Source organism: Arvicanthis niloticus, chromosome 20 (assembly GCF_011762505.2).
Source record: "Arvicanthis niloticus isolate mArvNil1 chromosome 20, mArvNil1.pat.X, whole genome shotgun sequence".
Lineage (NCBI taxonomy): Eukaryota > Metazoa > Chordata > Mammalia > Rodentia > Muridae > Arvicanthis > Arvicanthis niloticus.
Window position 1 is genome coordinate 29,453,857 of NC_047677.1, and position 19,958 is coordinate 29,473,814.

Genomic DNA, 19,958 nt, shown 5'->3' on the forward strand with positions numbered 1-19,958 from the left:
AACATCCTTGGAAGGTACAAAGTCACTTAAGATGATTATATCTTGCATAACATTGCTTAAAAATCTCTGGCACCGACCATGCCTGCTCCGGCACAGTGTGTACTGGGGTTAATGCATAAACAAGAAACAAACACCAAACACAAATCACAAACATTCAGTTCAAAAGGATGAACTCCATTTCTTCTCTGTTTTGAGAAAGCATTAGAGGCAGAGAGACTTCTGCATCCATGGGTCTCCACGGAGCAGTTCAACAGGTCAGAATGCTCCTTTAACTATTTTCCCCTTAGAGGGAAACTGACCAGTTAATGTAAATCTGCAATAGAAAAGAAAAACGAATAGCCAAGGATTCGTCTCCAATATGCAGTGCATTTTAAATACTTACATAAAAAATAGATCCATGGTAATCAGTCTACAAGTGCCACGGGGCAGACACAAGGACAGTAATTTCTGATCAGGAGGACACTTGCCTCCTGGCTTTTCTGGGTCACACAATGGTGCAGAAACAACTCTAGCCATTGGAGGTACAAATTGGTTCTCAGGGCATTCTGACAGCTGGAGAAGAGTCCTTAACTAAGGAGAAACATGAGTTTCCAACTTTTCCCCCTGCAGTTTCATGCCCGGAATCAAAATGTGTTTTGTTATTCTAAGGCATTTGTCTGGTGTCTTATCAGTCAGTAAATCTCTAAGGCATTAAAACTGAACAGCCATAAAGATTTTGCTCATTCATTTAATCTTACATCCGTTTCACACACCAAGTGGCTCTGAGCTTTAGAAATACTTTTCAATACAGCAAACAGGTTTTGCATATCCCAATGGCATCACAGAACTTGAATATATATTTTCATGTGTGTGTGTGTGTTCGTGTGTGTGTGTGTGTGTTGGTTTCCCTTGACTAAGACCTATTTGTTTTCACAATAAATAAATAAAGATAAATAAAGCAGAGGATCAAGTAAAAGAATAGAAATGGGCCTTTTCTTTTCCACTTCAACAGTGCATTTAATTATTACAATCATCTTCATAGTACAGATTAAAAACGAGGCTGAGCAGAGGGAAAAGATTTTTAGATGGAAAATGTATTTACTGACAGTCTAGAAAAAAAAATGTAAAATTACAATTTCAGTGAAGAGCATTGCAGTAGGTTTGGCCATCCAGCCCATGATACCGTAAGATGTGTCTGCATTATTAATCCACTGGGGCTCTGTGGCCATTCGGCATTAATAAATGTATACTCAGTGGTTAGTCATGGTTAAACATATTGTACTTGGGGTACTTTCCTGAGCTACTGCCCGGTCTCATCAAAGCACCTTGATAAGTCCCCTCAAAATGCTGCTTCTCCTTATTGCTGATAGAAGCATGGGTATAATAATCTGAATTTCCCTGCTATTATTGTACTTCATGTTGACTCGTCTAGCTCTTTCCCTTTCAGCCTATGGTAGACCTCCGTAGTCTATAAAAAACAAGTGCTAGTAAGAAATAGCCATTCACTTTTTCATTGCTTTTATTATTATTATTACTTTGCAGCAAGTGTTTTGAAAGACTAGAAATGGGGCCAAAGGTGTGAGGTGAGGCCTGACTAGCCAGAAGGTGAACCATCCTTTAATGCAAAAACTCCCACACTAAAACTCCTCATCTGAGAGGACAAAAGGGGGGTGGCAAAAATAAATATATCTCTCTGAAACCTCATAAATACAGAGGAGGTGATATCCGTGCTGCAGTCGACAGACTTTTCACCAGTGACATAAAAACTTGCATGCAGCTTGCAGGCTGCCAAGCCGCTTCTGTACAGAATCGAACTGATGGATGAGTTACAATACAGGTGAACACAGAGACACAGTGATGTCAACAACAGCAAAGCAAAGACAAGCTGTCACAGTGTCAGTCTCTTCCCCCCACCCCACCACCACCCCAATCCCCCAGGCACGAAGTATCAAGGTGTTACCAGCATCCTTTTTAAGGATAACGTTGAGGAAGCCAGTTAAGACATCTGAATGAAGTGTCAGTCATTAGGGGTCTGGTTTGTGTAGAACGCATCACAGGACACACAGGACAGCCTCACAAGCCCTGAACAGAATGGCACAGGGCTCAGGATTCTATGAACTACACTGGGGTCTTGGGAAAGGAAGCGGCAAAGAGACACATCCTGGTAAGGTCCCAGCTTACCGGTCTGTGAGAGAGCACTTTACATTAGCAAAACCCTCCTCACTTTCCAGCGGACTGTCTGCTTCCTCGGATGGATGTGCCTATTTCCTGACTTGGTTGTGTAATGAATCAACATGTTTAGGGAACACAGAGGCAGAGGGAAACCTTAGTTTTATTCACAGTCACAGGGATCTGAGAGGCATCTGCAAGGCTCAAACTTTGTGTTCTTAGGGTCTCCTCGTGTTTAGCAAAGGGTTAAGATGCTTTTGGCGTCTTAACCCTTTGACACCCGTCTCTCTGCTTGGCTGCTTGCGGTTTCTGAATCCCTAAAAACTGCTCAGGGATCTGCTTTAACCCACCACCCTCTGTGGAGAGTTTTCTGAGATTTTCTTTGATAAGGCGGGCATTGTTTCTCATCCACCACTCTCTACAGTGTGCCATAATCCAGTCATCTCCTCAAATGCATTCAACCCTCCAAGGTCCGGGGATCACTTCTCCCACCCCTACCCCCACCCCTAACCCCACCCCCACCCCTGGATTTGCGAAACGTCAAACCACCTTAAGCCTCTTAGATGGAGAAGAACACCCAGTGTGAGGATCGTTGGGGAGACAAGTTTTTCTCTGGAAACAAATGTAACGTTAATGAAATCCATAAAGGGTCCTGGACACTAGGCATGGTGTTAAACCAGAGTTCCAGCTTCACATTGATTGTGGTATTTAAATTTCAATGGGTTGATTATTTATGAGAGGAAAATGACCAGTATTATGAACACACTCTGAGGGACAGGGAAGGCCCTTGCCAGCGCAGTGAGGGGGAAGGGGAGGGGAGGGGCACCGTGTTCCCTGATAGACAGCAGAGTTCAATAAAGCACCCCTTATTTCCCAGCTTTTAAGAGCGCGCTCTCTCTGTGTTTCTTTTTTTCTTTCTCTCTCTTTTCTCTCCCTCTCTCTCTTTTTAAATCGCAATGGTTCATACCTCACATTCCCTGGAGCCCGATTTGCTATAGGTACAGGGTCCCGTTCCGTTCAGCAGCATCTCGCTGGTCTCCGTGTTGGTGGGTTTATAATCTACATAAAATTCCTGGGTGCCTGGAGTCATTTGCTTGAGCGATTGCCGTTTTTTCTTCCGGTGCCTTCGCATGAGGGAGCGCTGCTGCAGCTGCTTCATGCTCGCCGGGTACCGCTTCCAGGACACGTACATTACCAAGAGGATGACCAGCACCGACAAGAAAAGGGCCACGCTGCCCGCGATGATCTTATGGAAGGAGATGTGCTCCGTGTCCACATCTGTCTCTGGACTGGGCTCGGTAGCTCCCACCGTGGGGGGCAGCGGAGGCTTGCTCTCGTGCTTCGGCCTCGGGAGCTTGGGTTTAAACGTGGGCTTGGGGAGGGCCCTAGCCAGGTCAAACCTCTCTGTGGTCGTGCTCTTGCCACAGATGCTGTAGTTCTTCACTGCGTCGATCACGTTTACTCCCTGCAGCTCTTTGGGACTGGCGCAGATAATTGTATTCTCTCTCAGACCTTTAAAACTTTTCAGCCAGTTTACCAGGGAACAGATATTTCTGCTGCATTCCCATATATTTCCAGCAAGACTGATGTCATTGAGAGAGATCCAAGAATCCAGAATCTCTTGACCAATAAATGTGAGCTTGTTGGAATCCAGGTTGAGGCGTTGCAGATTGGGAACGCACTGGAAGACACTGGGTCCACTGAAGGCTTCGATCTCATTACCAGACAGGTCGAGCCTCTGTAAGGAGCTCCACGTCCAGGACATTGTTTGTCCTATGACACTGATTTTATTCCACTGCATGTACAAGTTCTGAAGGCTCACCAACCTTGGGAAAAGGGCCAGGTTGAGCTTGGAAAATTGATTATGCTCCAGGTGAAGCTCTTTGAGTCTGATCATGCCAGCAAAGACATTCCTGGCTAAACTTCGGATCCTGTTGTATCCCAGGTCCAGAAGTTCCAGGTTGCGACAGTCTTGGAAGATCCTCACCGGGATGGTTCTCAGTGAGTTGGAGCGGAGGTGTAAGCTGAGCAGTTTCCTCAAGCCCCGGAACTGTTCAGATCCCAGAGAATGGAGCTGATTATAGGACAGATCCAAGTTCCGTAAATTGGTCACAGGTCTGAAGGTGTTGTTAAGGAAATAGGAGATTCGGTTGGAACTCAGAATCAACTCTTTGAGTCTGCGTATCCCATTGAAAGCGTTCTCGTCAATATTGCTGATATGGTTATGGTCAAGGTAGAGCCAGGTGAGCTGATTGAGCCCTTTAAACTGATTATATTTAAGTTTTTGGAGGCTGTTGTAGCGAAGGGATAAACCCAAGCAACCGGCAGATATACTTGAAGGTATCTCCTGCAGTTTCTGAGACTCACAGTAGACCATTTTGCCTTCGCACCTACAACCCTTAGGGCATCCTCGCTCAGCAGAAGAAAGCATTGTCAACAAGACAGTGGGCGCTAGAACCACTGCTACAGCTGCTCCGCGCAGAAGCCTAATTACATTGAAACCTGGAAATAAAAACAACTTAGAAAAGTTATCCCCCCAAAACGAATGCATTTTTTTCAAAACCAAGCAAAACTAGCTGTCTGTTTTCAAATTCAGACATGTAAACAGTTAGATACCACTCAGCATCAAATATCATCTTTGTAATATAAGGATATTGTATATTTCTAACAGCTAAACAAGGAAATGTGTCCACTGATAATTGAATTTATAGTCTAGGACCAGAGAAAGATAATCTTTAAAACAAAGCAGAATTATTACATAGACTTAGATTTTTTTTTCAATTTTTTTTTTTAGAAGGAAAGAAGAAAAATATCAAAACATACCCATCCTTTGTATTGTTCAAAGGTCGTCCTTAGGTCTTTTGCTTTGGCTTAGGGGCCGCCTGCATGACAGCCCCTGTCAGCTGCAGTACAGTGAGTCAGGGCTCGCTGACACCCAGGAAGAAAAATTGGACCCCTTGGGAGATGGACCGATTTTGGAACATTATTCTTTACCAGCCATGCAGAACACTCCAAGAACAAATAAATCCCAACACCGCATTCGCAGCAAAACATCCGAGTCTTCCTAGGTGATAGGATCTTCATGGATATTACGTTTTTGCATCTTTACAGTGTGTGTGTGTGTTAAAAAAAAAAAAAAAACAAAAACCAAAAAACCAAAAAACCAAAAAAAAAAGCTGGCTCCTATAATTTCTTCTCAAAACCCATGATGTATTCCTCTAGGCAACGTGGGGCTACCTGTGCTGCCACATCTGTATTCCATAGCCCGGCGGTCCCGTGGTGGCGAGCACCCAGTTCAGCCACGGAGCTGCTTTGGAGCCCAGAGGAGAAGAGAGCCCGGTTCCGCGCACACGCTCAGCTCACTCCTGCAGACTGTCATTCTGAAAGCTGCTCGGACTGTTGCTTCGGTTTCAGTGAATGCAGTCTTATGTAAAGCTGCCCCCAGTGGTGAGGAACACTATGGGCATGTGCAGAGCTGGCTCTCTTTTATCTTGCAAATGAGCAGGCTCTGCTGGAAAATGAATGGTTCTTTTGGGTGGCTCAATAGGAAGTGAATGGTCAACGTAATCAATAACTAGCAACATTTTCCCGTGATATCCAAGTCTTGTTTTACAATTTGGCAACGCCTGTACTGTCTGCGTCTGCTTAATCGACAAACATGTGCTTCCTAGAGTTTTTTTTTTTTTTTTTTTTTTTTTCTTCTTCTTTTTCTTCTTTTTCTTCTGGAGCTTGACGTTAAGTTCACAGATCGAATGTCAATTTTTTCTTAACCTCACTCAGTGTAGGCTTTGAGCTGAAATTTATAAAATGAATTATCGAGCTCTGCACAAAGCTGCATTAAGAGCGTGCCTGTTTGACCTCTGGGAGTCACAATGATTATATTATGCAAGGTGTCTCAGGATGCTGGAGTACGCTTTACAATAGAGGGGGTGACTAATGACACACAAATTAACAGGGCTAATAGCTTTTCTGATTTTCCCACAAAAGATATAATTGATTTAATGTTTATGACTGGGTCACGGCTTGTTTTGGTTGCTCTGGGCTTTTTTTTTTTTTTTTTTTTTTTTTTTTTTTTTTTTTTTTTTTTTTTTTTTTTTCCTTCTTTTTTTTTTGTCAGAAGAGACATAAATGATGTTTTAGTGCTAGCATTAGAACCCCAAGATCATTTGGTTCATAGTTTATTGATGCTGCTCCTATTCACTGCAGGTCCCGCTGCCATCTACATTTCAAACGTGAAGGACCTGGGACTTAAATGGCTCACCTGTTCAAGGCTCCAGGATATGGCAAAGAGGGGCTAGAGCTTGGGGCAAAACCAGTTTGTCTGCTTGTGCTTCACCAAGCACTAGTTCCTTTTAAGGGCATCCCTGTGCTCATTGAATCTGGTGAACATTAAGATAGACTAGGGTAGGGAAGCTGTAGAGAGTACACTCTTAGTCTCTAGAGTGGGACCCCCTGAGAAGTACCTCTTAGGAATGAGGGGAAATAGCCACTAGTCTATGCAGACTTCATCCTTGCTAAATTGAGCCCCTGCATCACCTTGTGCAGTTTACTTGTTGTCTCTGCACTTCCATGTTCTCACCTGCAAAATTGGACATGATAGAGAAATGACATTATTAGACGCACGCCAAGTATTCAGTTACATCTTTGTGATTGTGGTACCGGGATTGAACAGAGGACCCTGAGCTTGTCTCTCTGCCCTGTGTCATTTTGCTATCTCAAAGTGCTTAGCTTCTGTGGTTATCACATATATTGAACAAACATTATCTCTGCTACCTGTACTGATGTTACTTCCTAATATGGAATACCACCTATATTAAATGTTCACAAAGAACTGAGTGAGCAGTTTTTATGTTATAATCAGTGGGGAGAACCTTCTGCCTTTATCATCTCCACTTTCTGTTTAAAATTAATGTTTTAGTTCTATGAACTGTGTCTAATAAGTAATGCTTGACGTTTCTCTATCCCAAAGCAAAGCATGACACTTGGCCTGATGGGGTTCGCCATTTTCTATAAATAATTATTGTTCTTTAAAATATTTTCTTTGTTTATATTAGGTATATTGGCTGCATCTCAATTAGATATTATCCAGGGGTGAGCAGTTTGGTAAATGCTAATTACTATAATCAAAGGGGCCACAGGCATAGGCCAATTCCTTGGATATTATGCTATTGATGGTGTAGTGGTTACCTTGAACTTACACATGTTGTGTCTGTATCTAAAGCTTATTAAGAAACATTTCCTTTGCCATTCCCTAAGATTTGGTTTTAAGGGGATGGAAGAAGTTGATTTTTTTTATTGAGAATTTCATATATGCATATATTGTAATTTGATCAAATCTGCCTTCCAATTCCTCCCTTAAACCTTCTGACCCTTTTTTGATTCATTTTCATATGTTCATGTTCTCTCTCTCTCTCTCTCTCTCTCTCTCTTTCTTCAACCTACTGAGTCCTTTTAATGCTGCTGTATGTACTTGGGTCTAAGACCAGCTACAGTGGCATGGGAAAATGTAGGTTTTCTTCATGAGTGCAGCCAATGAGATGGCTACATTTTTTTTTTTTTTTGATGGACAAGTATATTTAAGAAACTCAGTAAAAAGGAGAGAAAATGGCGATGTCTGATACTGAGATGTGTCTTCTAAGTGATCACTCTCTGTGTCTCACTTACTTTAACACAAGAGTGCTTGACACCTCTTAGAGCTGCAATATATTTTAGTCAGTAAACACAATAGCTTCACTATAAGCTTGTAATGTAATGGTAGTCTTTTTATATTATAAGATACGTTGAAATATTTTATCATGTGTCTTTGGTAGTATACATCAATTATATGTGGTTTAATGATAACATTTTTATACTTGTGCATGATGTATCGCAGTTATTTTCAAACCATGACTCTTTGGAACCTAGTTAGTTCCTAATTACCCTCTCTTTACCATTTTTAGGCTCTGTCAAACATCTAACAGCATGCATGTCTACTGAGTGACTATGAAGAGTCCACCCCATTCCTAGGTCTGTCGAGAGAAGTAGATAAGGACATTTAGGACACTCAGTGCAAAGCCGCATGTTACACTTGGTTCACTTACCGTCTATCTGGTCTACCACCACGTCCTAAGAAAAGTCCATAACAGAGTGATAGCAGGGTCAGAGGAAGGTTCGAGTCTCTAGAAGGCACAATATATGTAATGCTACTCTTACACACTCCTTGATGAGTCTAGAGATTTCCTCTAATAGTGAGATTGGAAATAACAGCAAGGGAAGTACCCTTACATGATGTGCAGGAGAGGTGGGGGAAAACGAGATGATCAGCAGCAGGTCCTCACTCTTGGCAGGGACACAGCTCATCTTCATAGTTAATCCATAAGTTTCGCAGGAATAGTAAATATGCTTTGAAATATTCAACTCAGCCCAGTCCAGAAAGATAATACTGAGTCTTTATTATCTGACATCCCAAATGGGACTTCACAACTTGCATGTCTGAAAAAAAAAAAGCCTAAAGGGAATCATATTTATAGCTTTTTTCTCATTCCTCTGCATTGAAAGCCTCCGATTTTCCTGCTCACCCTTTCTCCTTCTCACTGGGAAGTCGCAGTCAAGACATCTTTCTTGGCTAACAGCCGCACAGTACCACTCACTTGTCCATGTGCCACCCACCCTTGTGACAGAAGTTCAGTGGAGACCAGGGGAATGCAATTACTTCACCTTGCTTCTCAAGGGACAGATATTCTTGGGTTGTTAATGACAAATAACCTTGCCTTGTATTACACGCCTTGCCTTTAATTTTCAAACATGTTTTTGATATCTTGGCTCCCCACTTTTGTCTTGCTACATGGTTCTGATCTCCTGTTCCTTCCTTGGCTCTTGAAATCGACATTTCACTCAGTGCTGAGTGCCTTTCTCTTTCTCAGAGGTAGTCTTGCCATTCTTGCGTTAAGGCACTCTGAGGGGTCCCTCCTTTGGCACCAGCTCTTAAGTTGGCAGCCCCCTAGGATTGTTCATGTTAAAGGGCTAAGTTCTTGAAGACGGAAAATTATCAGTGAGTGAGGCTAGCTGAAAAAAAAAAAAAAAATCCCAAAGTGGAAACCACACAATTCAAATCCATGTTTTTATCCCTTAAGGCTGTGGAAATTATTCTAAAGACACCAAGTAGTCAGTCATTTAAAAGTAAAATACTATATTTTAGAAAATTTTACTGATTTTCTTGTATGTTTTTCATAGTTTATCCTTTTCATAGTTGTTGACTGAAAGCCAGCTGATTGTTTCTGTCTTTCCTTTCAACACAGACAAAATTACACCCTATTACGTGTTTAGCAACTCCCTTTGCCATCACCACCACAGAGAGGACTAACCATAGACTATCTAACAACTTAAATTTCCGCAAATGCATCTCTGGCCTTATGATTTATATAATTATAAAGCATGATGTCCTCTATCTAAACATTTTTTATTGTACGTATGCTACTTTGAATATCAAAACACATTTTGTTTTAGTCCAGTAAATGAATTAAGCGTCTGTATATAACGCCAAATTTCAGTTCAATATGAAACCAGATTGCAAAATAGGAAGTTGTAAAAAAAAAAAAATTAGATTGTCATAGGGTATCTTCAGGATACTTGGCTTCAGAGATGTCATCAATTTGGCAAATAAATAGTCTGAATACGATTATGTACAAGACACTGTTCCAAATATGTGGACATCAGTATACAAAATAAAGGTTTACACCCTAGGGAACTTATGTTATAGATTGATTATTAGCCATGCTAACTTTGAATCTGAGGTGCCCCCATAAGCTTGATTACCATTTTCCTAACTTGTGCTGTTGATTGGAAGGGCCACAGAACCTTTAAGAATTGCTCCCATAAAATGGAAGTTACTGGATTTAGGCCTTTTAAAGTTGTAGCCCAGTCTTTACCTCTGTCCATTCTTCTTTCCAGTGGACCATGATATGATGGACCTCTGCCACAGAATTCCCTGCCCACAAAGCACACCATGCCTTCCCTACCCAATGGACTGAGAGCCTTTGAAAATGTAAACCAGAGTCAACATTTTTCTCTTAGAAACTGTTCTGTTGAAGGCATTTTGTCACAGTACAGTACACACAATTAACACGCATATGTAACTTGGACTATGGGCAAAAGAAAAATAGGAGGACGGTTGGGTGTGCAAGAAAATAGATATGATTTTAAGCCGAGTGGTTAGGGACACTAGGAAAATGGCCTCAGCAAACTGAAGAATGAGGTGGGCCCGAAACGGAAGACTTAATGAGGGTGAGCCCCAAGTTGGAGACTTGGTCATGTGTTTGATGGACTTCAAGAAACACAATCAATCTGCAGTAGATATGACAGCCCCAGAGATGTCAGTGATGATGTCACAGAGAGACTAGGTACCAGAATATGGAGGGATGTGTAATGCTGTTGTAAGAATATTAGCTTTACTCTGGAATGATGGAGCTTTTCCCCGCTCCATAAGAATGGATGTCTTAACAAGGTTGTATATTAAAGGAAACTTTGTATGGATTCAAGACTTTTATCTGTGTCAAGTTAATATATCGAATCCCCTATTGCCAGTGTGGTAGTGTTTAGAGAGAGAGCCCCAGAAGATCATGATGTCGAAGCACATGAGGTTACTGGGATTATAAAGGAAGAAGAGACATGGTTGTGTTTGTTTCTTCTCCCACTGCTCTAAGCAGTGTGAAGATCCAGGAGAGTGAGTCTGTATACATGACATGATTAGAATTCTTTCTAGAAAGTCAGATCTGCTACATTTTCAAGTCTAGATCTTTAAACTCTGAGAATTGTAACCCATTGTTTGTTATACAAGGCATTTTGTGACTGTAGCACACGTTGGCTAAAATGATAGTTCCTGGTCTTGTTATTGCAGCAGAAGCCAGGGTTGAAGTTCATAAGGAGACTCTCACAGGTCAGGGGAAAAGGTGGTGGAACTCAGGCCAGTGTGGTAGCAGAAGAAGCAGCTGAATTCTGTATATTTTTATTTGTATTTATTTTATTTATATGAGTACACTGTAGCTGTTTTCAGACAGACCAGAAGAGGGCATCGGATCCCATTACAAATGGTTGTAAGCCATCATGTGGTTGCTGGGAATTGAACTCAGGCAGCCAGTGCTCTTAACCACCTAGCCATTTCTCTAGGCCCCTCTGAGTATATTTTAGACAAAACAAATAAAAATTTAAAAAATAGGTTAGAAGTAGATGTATGGAATAATGAGAGAAATTAAAGGTGGATCCTTAGCTTTAGTTTTAAAGGAGATTTTCTTTCTTTATACAAAATTACAAACATGTATTTATGTTTGTGTGTGGGTGTATACACATGAAAGAAGGTATCCACAAAAGCCAGAAGAGGGCACCACGTGCCAGGGAGCTGGAACCATGATAGTGGTAGTTGTGACCTCCCTGACATTGGTTCTGGGAACAAATGGTCCCCTGGAAGAACAGAAAACACTCTAAACTGCTGAGCCAACTCTCCCAAATTCAGTCCTCAGTTTTATAGGCTCAGCAGTCCAGAGGATACCAAGGCCATCGATGGCTTTTATGAGTCGAGTTTTAGGAGAAAGATCAAGAGTTCAACACACTGGAATTAAGTCTCGATTTATGACTCATATTTAATTTCATGAGATTCTAGGTTCTAAAAAAATATGTATTCTATTTTATATTTTATTTTTGAGGCAGGATCTTATGATGTATGTAGTCTAGATAGGTTTAAACTGAAATTCTTCTACCTCAGCCCCTAACTGCTGAGATTCCAGGAATGAACTACCAAGCACAGAACTATTTTACTATTGAATTTATTCTTATTCTCTGTGTGTATCATTGTGCACTTGGGTGCAGATGCCCATAGAGCCCAGAAGAGGGCACTGGGTTCCTTGGAGCTGAAGTTACAAATAGTTGTGAGGTCCCTGACATGTGTGCTGGGAACCAAACTTACATCTTCTGCAAGGACATCACACACACACACACACACACACACACACACACACACACACACACACTTTCTTTTTCTTTTTTTGTATTTACATTTTATCTTTTGATAGTATTATTCTATTATAATACTCTTTTAATAGACTTTTAATACACTTTTCTTTCTTCAAGTCCTCCCCTGTATCCCTTTGTAATCTTTTAAATTTACACCCTCTTTCCTTTTTTTTACTGATTATTACTGCAAACATATCATTATATGTCTCTGATATGTTTGCCCAAATATAATTCCATTCAGCCCATATAATGCTACATATATGCATGTTTTCAGGGTTGACCATTTAGCAGTATACACATTTAACTGCTGAACCATCTCTTCAGTCCAACAAGCCCATCACTGAAAGCATCTTTGACTATTTGCATCTATTGTGTTGCTAGACCCTCAACTTAGAGCTGACCTTAATACATGCATGTAATTAAAATGGTATAAAAGCATAAAGGAGGAGAGGGGATAGGGTATGGGGTTCTAAGGAGGGGAAAGGGGGAAAGGGGGAAAGGGAAAGACATCTGTATTGTAAATAAATAAAATATCCAATAAAAATTTTATAAAAAAGAAAGCATCTTTGTGATATTAGGATTTGAATCATCGTGTGATTTTAAGAACAGAAGATGATAAAATGACTAGGGAGAAAAATCTCCTAAACCTATATTTATATTCAGATTGCCTAGAGAGGAGTCAGGGTTAAGGCTAGCTTTGGAGCCAAATCATTTAATCAAAATTAAAAATGTAAAAATTGCATACTGATGAGACATAAGAAAAATTGGTTTAAATATTCTAGGAGTTAAGTTTGATGATTCCAAAACGTTCTCAGAAATAATTCAGAAAATGAAATGTTATTTATTGTCTGTGTCAGTTGATATTTTGAATTTGAAATTGATTCCAGCCAGGTTCACATGGGCTTATTGTGCCTACCTGTAAAATGGATCCCTCACACCTGCCTCTGAATCTTTAAAAGTTTTATTTAGTAGCAATTTCCAGAATTTATGAGTAAGGATAAATTACATTTTTTCTCACTATAGTTCAGGGAATCTATAAATATGAACTTTTCCTTTGATTCTATCTAGATTTACTGGTTATTGGTATGTACTGGCATCAACATGTGTCACAGGTCACCAATATGACCAAGGGAAAAATCAGAATTTACTAGTATTGAAAGTCCTTAGTATTCTGTTTGTGTAACCTTTCAATAACATGGCTATATATTACATCCATCTTCTGATAACATGTTTTGTTCTAGCCTAGAGGTTGCCTTCCCCAGTACAGAGTTGATCTGTATATTACAAAGTAATATTTCTAGAATGCCAGTCTGGAGTCCCTGTATCAGTTCACTTTCAACATTCACATGCATATCTTATATTCATTTTCAGTCATATTCTAATCTCCATGGCTTGGGAATACTCTTGATCCTAACTGCTCACTTCAAGGGCTCCGTTAAAAACTTTGGCCACATTTGGTTACAAGTGACCACCTCTGACTTAGATAAATTCATGAGACGTGGTTAACGTCAGACTGTCAAAATGGCCTCTTGATGTCTCTCTAGAAAGAGGAAATATCAAATGAACTAACGCTCACAATCACCCACTCTCACCTGCAGACACTCGCAGCAGAGCATTCTCTTGTGACCTGTATTCCTGCCTACAACTTCCTGCAGAAGGATAGCATAGGCTAATCTTGAGACTAGGTAACTACCATAAGTTTATACTGCATTGCCTTTACATAGGACACTTCTGAAGACCAAACGTGACCTTAATAAATATTAACTTTTCTTTTTCTCGGTGTAAATTGTATATGATACATAAAGTAGAAAAATCTTATAAGAAATACCAACCTCTATAATTATCAGTATTATGCAGGCTTTTAAATCCTTGCCCTCTTTTTATATACATGTATTATTACTTTCTTCTAGAGTATTTTAAAACCAAATATTGTATCTGTATGAATATATATGCACACACACACACACACACACACATATACAATCACAGTATTTAATTTGATACCTACTTTTTTTTTTTAAATTAATCGTTCCATTGTTTTACATCTCAAATGATATCCCACTTCCTGGTTACTCCTCCACATATTCCCCCATCCCACAACTACTCTCTCCCTCTCCCCTTTGCCTCCATGAGGGTCTTAACCCACCCACCTACCTTTTACTACCCCACCACTCCAGCATCCCCACTACTCTGGGACATCAAACCTCTGTAGGACCAAAGGTCTTCCCTTCCATTGCTGTCAGGTAAGGCCACCCTCTGCTACATACATATCTGGAGTCATGGATCCCTCCCTGTACACTCCTTGGTTGGTGGTCTAGTCTCTGGGAGCACTGGGTGGTCTGGCCAGCTAATGCTGTTCTTCCTATGTTATCCCTCTCAGCTCCTCAGCTTCTCCAGTTCTACCACCAGCTTCCTCAGGGCGTCTCTGAGCTCAACCTGATGGTTGACTCCAAGCATCCACATCTGCATTGTTGATACCTACTATTATTCTACCTGACAGGGTGGGTAGTAAATCTGTAAATATGCTTTGTTGGAATCAAGTCTCAAAGTGTGTATACTCTTAGGTCTCTGTAGCCTCTTGGTTTTGTTTCTTTGTTTATTTGATGCCACTGAGTTGATGGATCTCTTGTATCGTGGTCAACAAATTGTTCTATGCCTTGTACACGATGTTTCTCCACTGTGTCATTTAATTTGCCAAGAGTCAGTTTAGTGGTATGCAGATTGAACAAGGGTCCTTCACTCATTCAGAAGGAACATTCAGCTTGGATGGCTCCTTGGAGAATCTAATCACTCTTGGAGATAATTTAGAACTTGAATGACTTTTGAGTCATGTAGGCTTAGAGAGTGGAGAGAAATATGTACTTCATGGTATTCATAGTAGCAGGAAATTCAGCAATGGCTTTGCTGACAGCTTTGATAACAGGAATTAATAATAAGGCACCTTGAGTCAATGTTGTGCTAATATTCATATTATTAGAATTTCTCTTCTTTTCCTACCACAGTTCTCATTTTTGCTGATAGTCAGCAAAACACTGTTATGTTTTTTTTTTTTTTTTGCAAAATCAGTTCATGAATCTGTGCATTAATGTGAAATGTTCTTCTAACACTGTCTCAACAAAGTTATTATTTAATGAACAGCAACAAAAATTTATTGGTAATCTTTTCTGTTGAGAAAAAAATATCAGTTTCTAGATTTTTATTTAGAGCAGATTCTAAGAAGGAACACCTGGTTATCAGAGCCCAGATGTGTAATTTATAGTCTTCCACGTAGCTCCAAGCTTCTTAAGGTTTCTTACAGTAGAACAAAAGAGTTTTAGTCAGGTCACTATTAAAGTGCCCCTTAGCCAAATTTGCCCCTCAGGATTTGCCATTCTACTCTGTACAGATGACCACACGTTGAATGTGAAGTCAAGGTTTTTGAAAATGGTATCATCATAAACATATGACTGTATTCATATCACACATATTCCTCAATAACAAGAATTTTTAATCCAGTCTGCATTGTTCCATCATTCCCCGTGATAATTTGAAATGACTAGACTAAGATATTTTAGAATTTGACTTCCTTGCAAGTATTTTGCACAGAGGATTAAATTCCCCAGCCACCAGGTGTGAAAAGATAATACAAACCTTGATTTTGAGAAAGAGGTAAATGTTCCATGGGTTGCTTCTATTTTTGTATCTAAAGCAAGACATCTGGTTGATAATTATTTTAGGCTGTATATTCAAGATGCAATGAACTTCTATATAGGCTTGCAATGTGTTAGCAGAAAAAGAACCTGTGGGTTCTTAAATTGTACTAAAATGCATTTGAAGTATTTGGGGACTCAAGTTACATAAGCTGATGAATTGTCTTTATATTGCTGATATTTGGTACTGATGGTCATTTTATGTCCTGATTGGAAACCCAAGAGTGTTTAGAGATGCTTGGAAGAATTCTGCAACTAATAGCAGAGCCACCATGTAGCAAGACTGTCATTCAAAAATTAACTTAAACTGTAAATTCTATGGGTAGTTCCTTTTGTTTGCTACATTTTTTATAGAATAAAGTTCAAATGGTAACTTCTTCATTGGGAGAAAATGCTTCCTGAATTTAAGCCTTTTTCCTTCCACTATTACATTGTTAACTGGTTTATCTCTTCAATGAGTATTTACTATGTTCTCAAGCTTTCCTTGGTGTTGGTGATGCAATAGTAACTTAGGTAAATAGTAACTTAGGTAAATGCCTATCATTTGTTCTTTTTGATGAGATAGTAAAAGAAAAAAACTTGCAGGTCCACATTGCAGTGTTAGCTTGCTTTAGGGTCTATGGAGAAATGGTACAACATGGATGAGGGTAGGAACAGATTTGTAGGACAATCCCTCTGGATTCTGAGAGCGATTCATTCTATGCCTTGTGATATAACATCCTGTGGGTTTTTTTTTTTTAAAATTAGTCTCAAATCAAATGGAGGTACCTCTTACTTTAAAAAGCACACGTATGTCACAGTTGACCCCAGAACTTGTATAGGGGATGGATAAGGAGTTTTGCACTAGCCAGTTTTTCATGTCTCTAGACATCAATTGGACTTCTTAGAAATGACATGGACTTCCTGTAATTAATGTGGACCCCACTGGTGGTTAAGTCCTACAAGCTTCACGTACACGCCGTCTAGATTAGATTCTTCTGGGCTACCTAGGTGGCTTTCTTATTCTGTTATAAGTTGGAGCCATTCTACTTGACATTTAATAATTTGTTGTGACAATTTACAGAACTCTGGGAAAGTTAATTTATGTCTATAAGTTTATAATAAAGAGTGTCGATGGACTCCCTATGGAGTGTAGATGAGGGATCACAATCAACCCTAGAAGGTTCTGAGTAGTTTCTGTCCCATAGAATTTGGTAATGTGCTACTCTCTTGGCATGTGCATAGTTTTACTAATTTAGAATTTCTACACACGCTTTAAGGATTTCTAAAAAGACTACAACATAGGAATAATTGATTGCCTGCTCAACCTCCAGCTAATATCTCCCAGAGGACATGGTTTAGGCTGAGCCTTTGAAGCTTCTGGTCACAGTTTGATTTTTCTAGTGCTTGTCCCTGCAGAAGACAACCAAGCGTTATCCCACTGGGGGGAAAAAAACCATCTTCCCAGCACTCTTATTACTTGGGAAGTTACAGGGATTTTCTGGCACTCTTTGTCAAAAATCAGCGACAGGCAAAATATCTATTATTAGGTCACAGCCATAAATGCTTTATGGTGGCTTCAGGAATTCACTTCTTCCTCTCCAACACACTAGCCCAAGGCCAGGCATCCACTCTTACTAACACAGCTGGAGTTTCAAGGATGATATTAATAAATACAATTATCAACTACAAAGAAAGCAATCAAATGATAAAAACATAATCCATAAAATACATAGTAAGCTCCGCTGGCTTTCTCAAATCCTATTTTGTGGTCTGGGTACCAGGAGTGTTTCCTTTGCTACTTCACTTATTCAAAGGCTGTTAAAGGCACCTCAGTCATATCTATCCACACTTTTCCAACAGGAGCTTCACATACAAGAAGACTCGGCCCTTATACCTTCCTACTCTACCTTTATTGATTTTCGTTGGTGTCCAGTACTGTTTCTGATGCCTAAGGTGATCTAGTTTTTTTTATTTCTTATTTTTTGGACATTTCTCCACTTATGAACAAACGACTCCTACTGTTGCCAATAACAACCACAGCATTAGTTTTCTCAGAGTTCTTCAAATTTAACAGGCGGGTTCAAAATGGAGAACATTAAGGGATAATATTTATTCAGAGAGAACCGAATTTTGTGCACATAGTTTAAACAGCAAATAAGAAAGGCTTCTATTGAAAACATCCATCTCCACCCCATCTTCCCCACCTAGTTATTCTTTCTGGAGGAAATCACTTTATTTTAGCTCCCATTTTTGTCCCGTAATATTTTAGGATTTTAGTAATATTCCAATGCTACGTTAGTATTAGGGACCTTTTTTTCTTTAGGGTCACACACCCCGCCTCCCGCTGATTGATGGGTTCTTGCGTATGCACATGGGATTCTTCCTTGTAAACCGTTTTCTTTCAGGACCTTCCAGGCAGGGTTCTGTTGTGGCGACATGGCTGCTGAGAAGCAGACATTCTTCAGAGTTCCCCTCTTTTAAATAATTAATCTATTATTTTCCCTCCAGGTGTTTTTATTCTTTACTTTCCAAGGTATTTATTTGGAAGCCAGGGTCTACTTTAGTTTAAATCTTTATTCATTCACTATGTAACAGTCGGTGAACCATTCAAGTCTAGAGATTTGTGCTCTTTGGCTCTATGAAAATTTCTTGTATTAAAAAATTATTTTATTTTATGTATATGAGTGTTTTCCCTGCATGTTTGCCTGTGCATCCTGTCCTTACTTGTTGCCCATGGAGGCCAGAAGAGGGCATCAGGTCTCTTGGAACTGGAGTTAGCGACGGTTCATGGAGCCTTCTACCCAGCCTCTAGACCCCTTGTGTGTGCGCATGTAAGTGTGTGTGTGTGTGTGTGTGTGTGTGTGTAAATGTATTCTCCCTTTGTTCTCTCTGGAATTAATTTTGGAAGATTCTAGGCTTCCTGGGTTGATACCTTGTTGTTTTTATTTTTTTCCCTCTTTTCACACCCTCATCTTTTTATCTTTATCACAGCTCTATGCTGTAGTCCTTTATATATTTACTAAAATCTTAGACATAAATAAATGATGTCAAATCCACACGTACTGATACCACTATATGAGGATTGCCACAGTGTTGCTATAATGGTATAGGTGAGATCACTAAGTCCTGGAGGATTAGAATAGTCATTATGCAGTTTCCGTAGAAAGTAGAAAATGTTTGCTGACACCTGACTCCCATCCGACTTGAATAACCGTATCTGTTAACATCACTAGCTCCTTCCTGTGTATTTTTGGTTTGTCTTCATTGTATACTTTATCTGTGTAACAGAAGCGATGCCTTTTCTCACGCTGATGGCATTATTTGAAATACCCTGTACTAAAACTTCTCTTTCTCCTGATGTAATTTGTTGCTTTATTTTGGTCCATTCCATGGTGGAGCCTTTTAAAAAACCATTAAGATGATTGTATCTTCATTAACCTGATGAGTGAGTCAGGTTCTGAAGGCAAACAGAAAGTTCCTTCTGTGCAGGCAAGGTTTACGCTATGGATTTTGTGTCAGCAAGATTAGATAGTGAACTGTCTTTTTCATGGAGAAAAACTCTAGACTCATATGTATACGTACTTTTTTCTACCAGAGCAGATTGACAGCTTCCTTCATGGAAGCTCTGGACCTGCTACTAGTGTTCTCTGCACAAAGACCAAGGAATGGTCCTGAGGACAGAAGCCCTGTTGGAATCCTTCACCTCACTACAGGATGCCAGTTTCCCTTGGGGTTGGCTTGAAGTTAACAGAAAACCAGCTCTGTCTTGTTAGAAAGGGTAAGTTTGGAGAGATAAATAGGAAGGTATGACTGATGCAATTATATTATAATCTCAGAAATAGAAAATATAAAACTCACGGAGAGAGCCTAGGTTTTGGTTGCTTGAGATTAATGTAGAGATAGCAGCAGTTGACCACTGTCTTTGAAAGCTTTTAAAGCCGGTCCCCACAGTTTTGGTGACATCTTCCTGCTACCCCTTGGGCTTGGGCCATTGCTGCAGAATGAAGGGTCTTCCTTTGTTAAGTATGCAAGTTCATCTATCACACATTGGGTACTTTCTGATAGAGACTGTTCATCCATCTTTCCCCCTCTGTATCTTCATTGTTTTCATTATTCTGTGAGTTTTGAAGTAAATGGGCACTTGGCTGTGTTTGG

The 19,958-nt window shown here is 40.0% G+C and overlaps 2 protein-coding genes across 4 annotated transcripts in view; one reads left to right on the forward strand and one right to left on the reverse strand.

Moving 5' to 3' along the window:
* The window catches only part of Lrrtm3 (leucine rich repeat transmembrane neuronal 3), a 170,542-nt gene extending 164,968 nt beyond the window's left edge, over positions 1-5,574 (reverse strand). The window contains exons 1-2 of the mRNA XM_034524720.2: positions 4,972-5,574; positions 3,116-4,650 (exon numbers count right to left, since the gene is read on the reverse strand). Coding sequence (XP_034380611.1) covers positions 3,116-4,650; positions 4,972-4,975 — 1,539 coding nt within the window. The 5' untranslated portion in view covers positions 4,976-5,574. The remainder of the gene's footprint in view (positions 1-3,115; positions 4,651-4,971) is intronic.
* Positions 1-19,958, forward strand: part of Ctnna3 (catenin alpha 3) — a 1,449,584-nt gene that overhangs the window by 581,857 nt on the left and 847,769 nt on the right. The gene's annotated exons all lie outside the window — the stretch shown is intronic.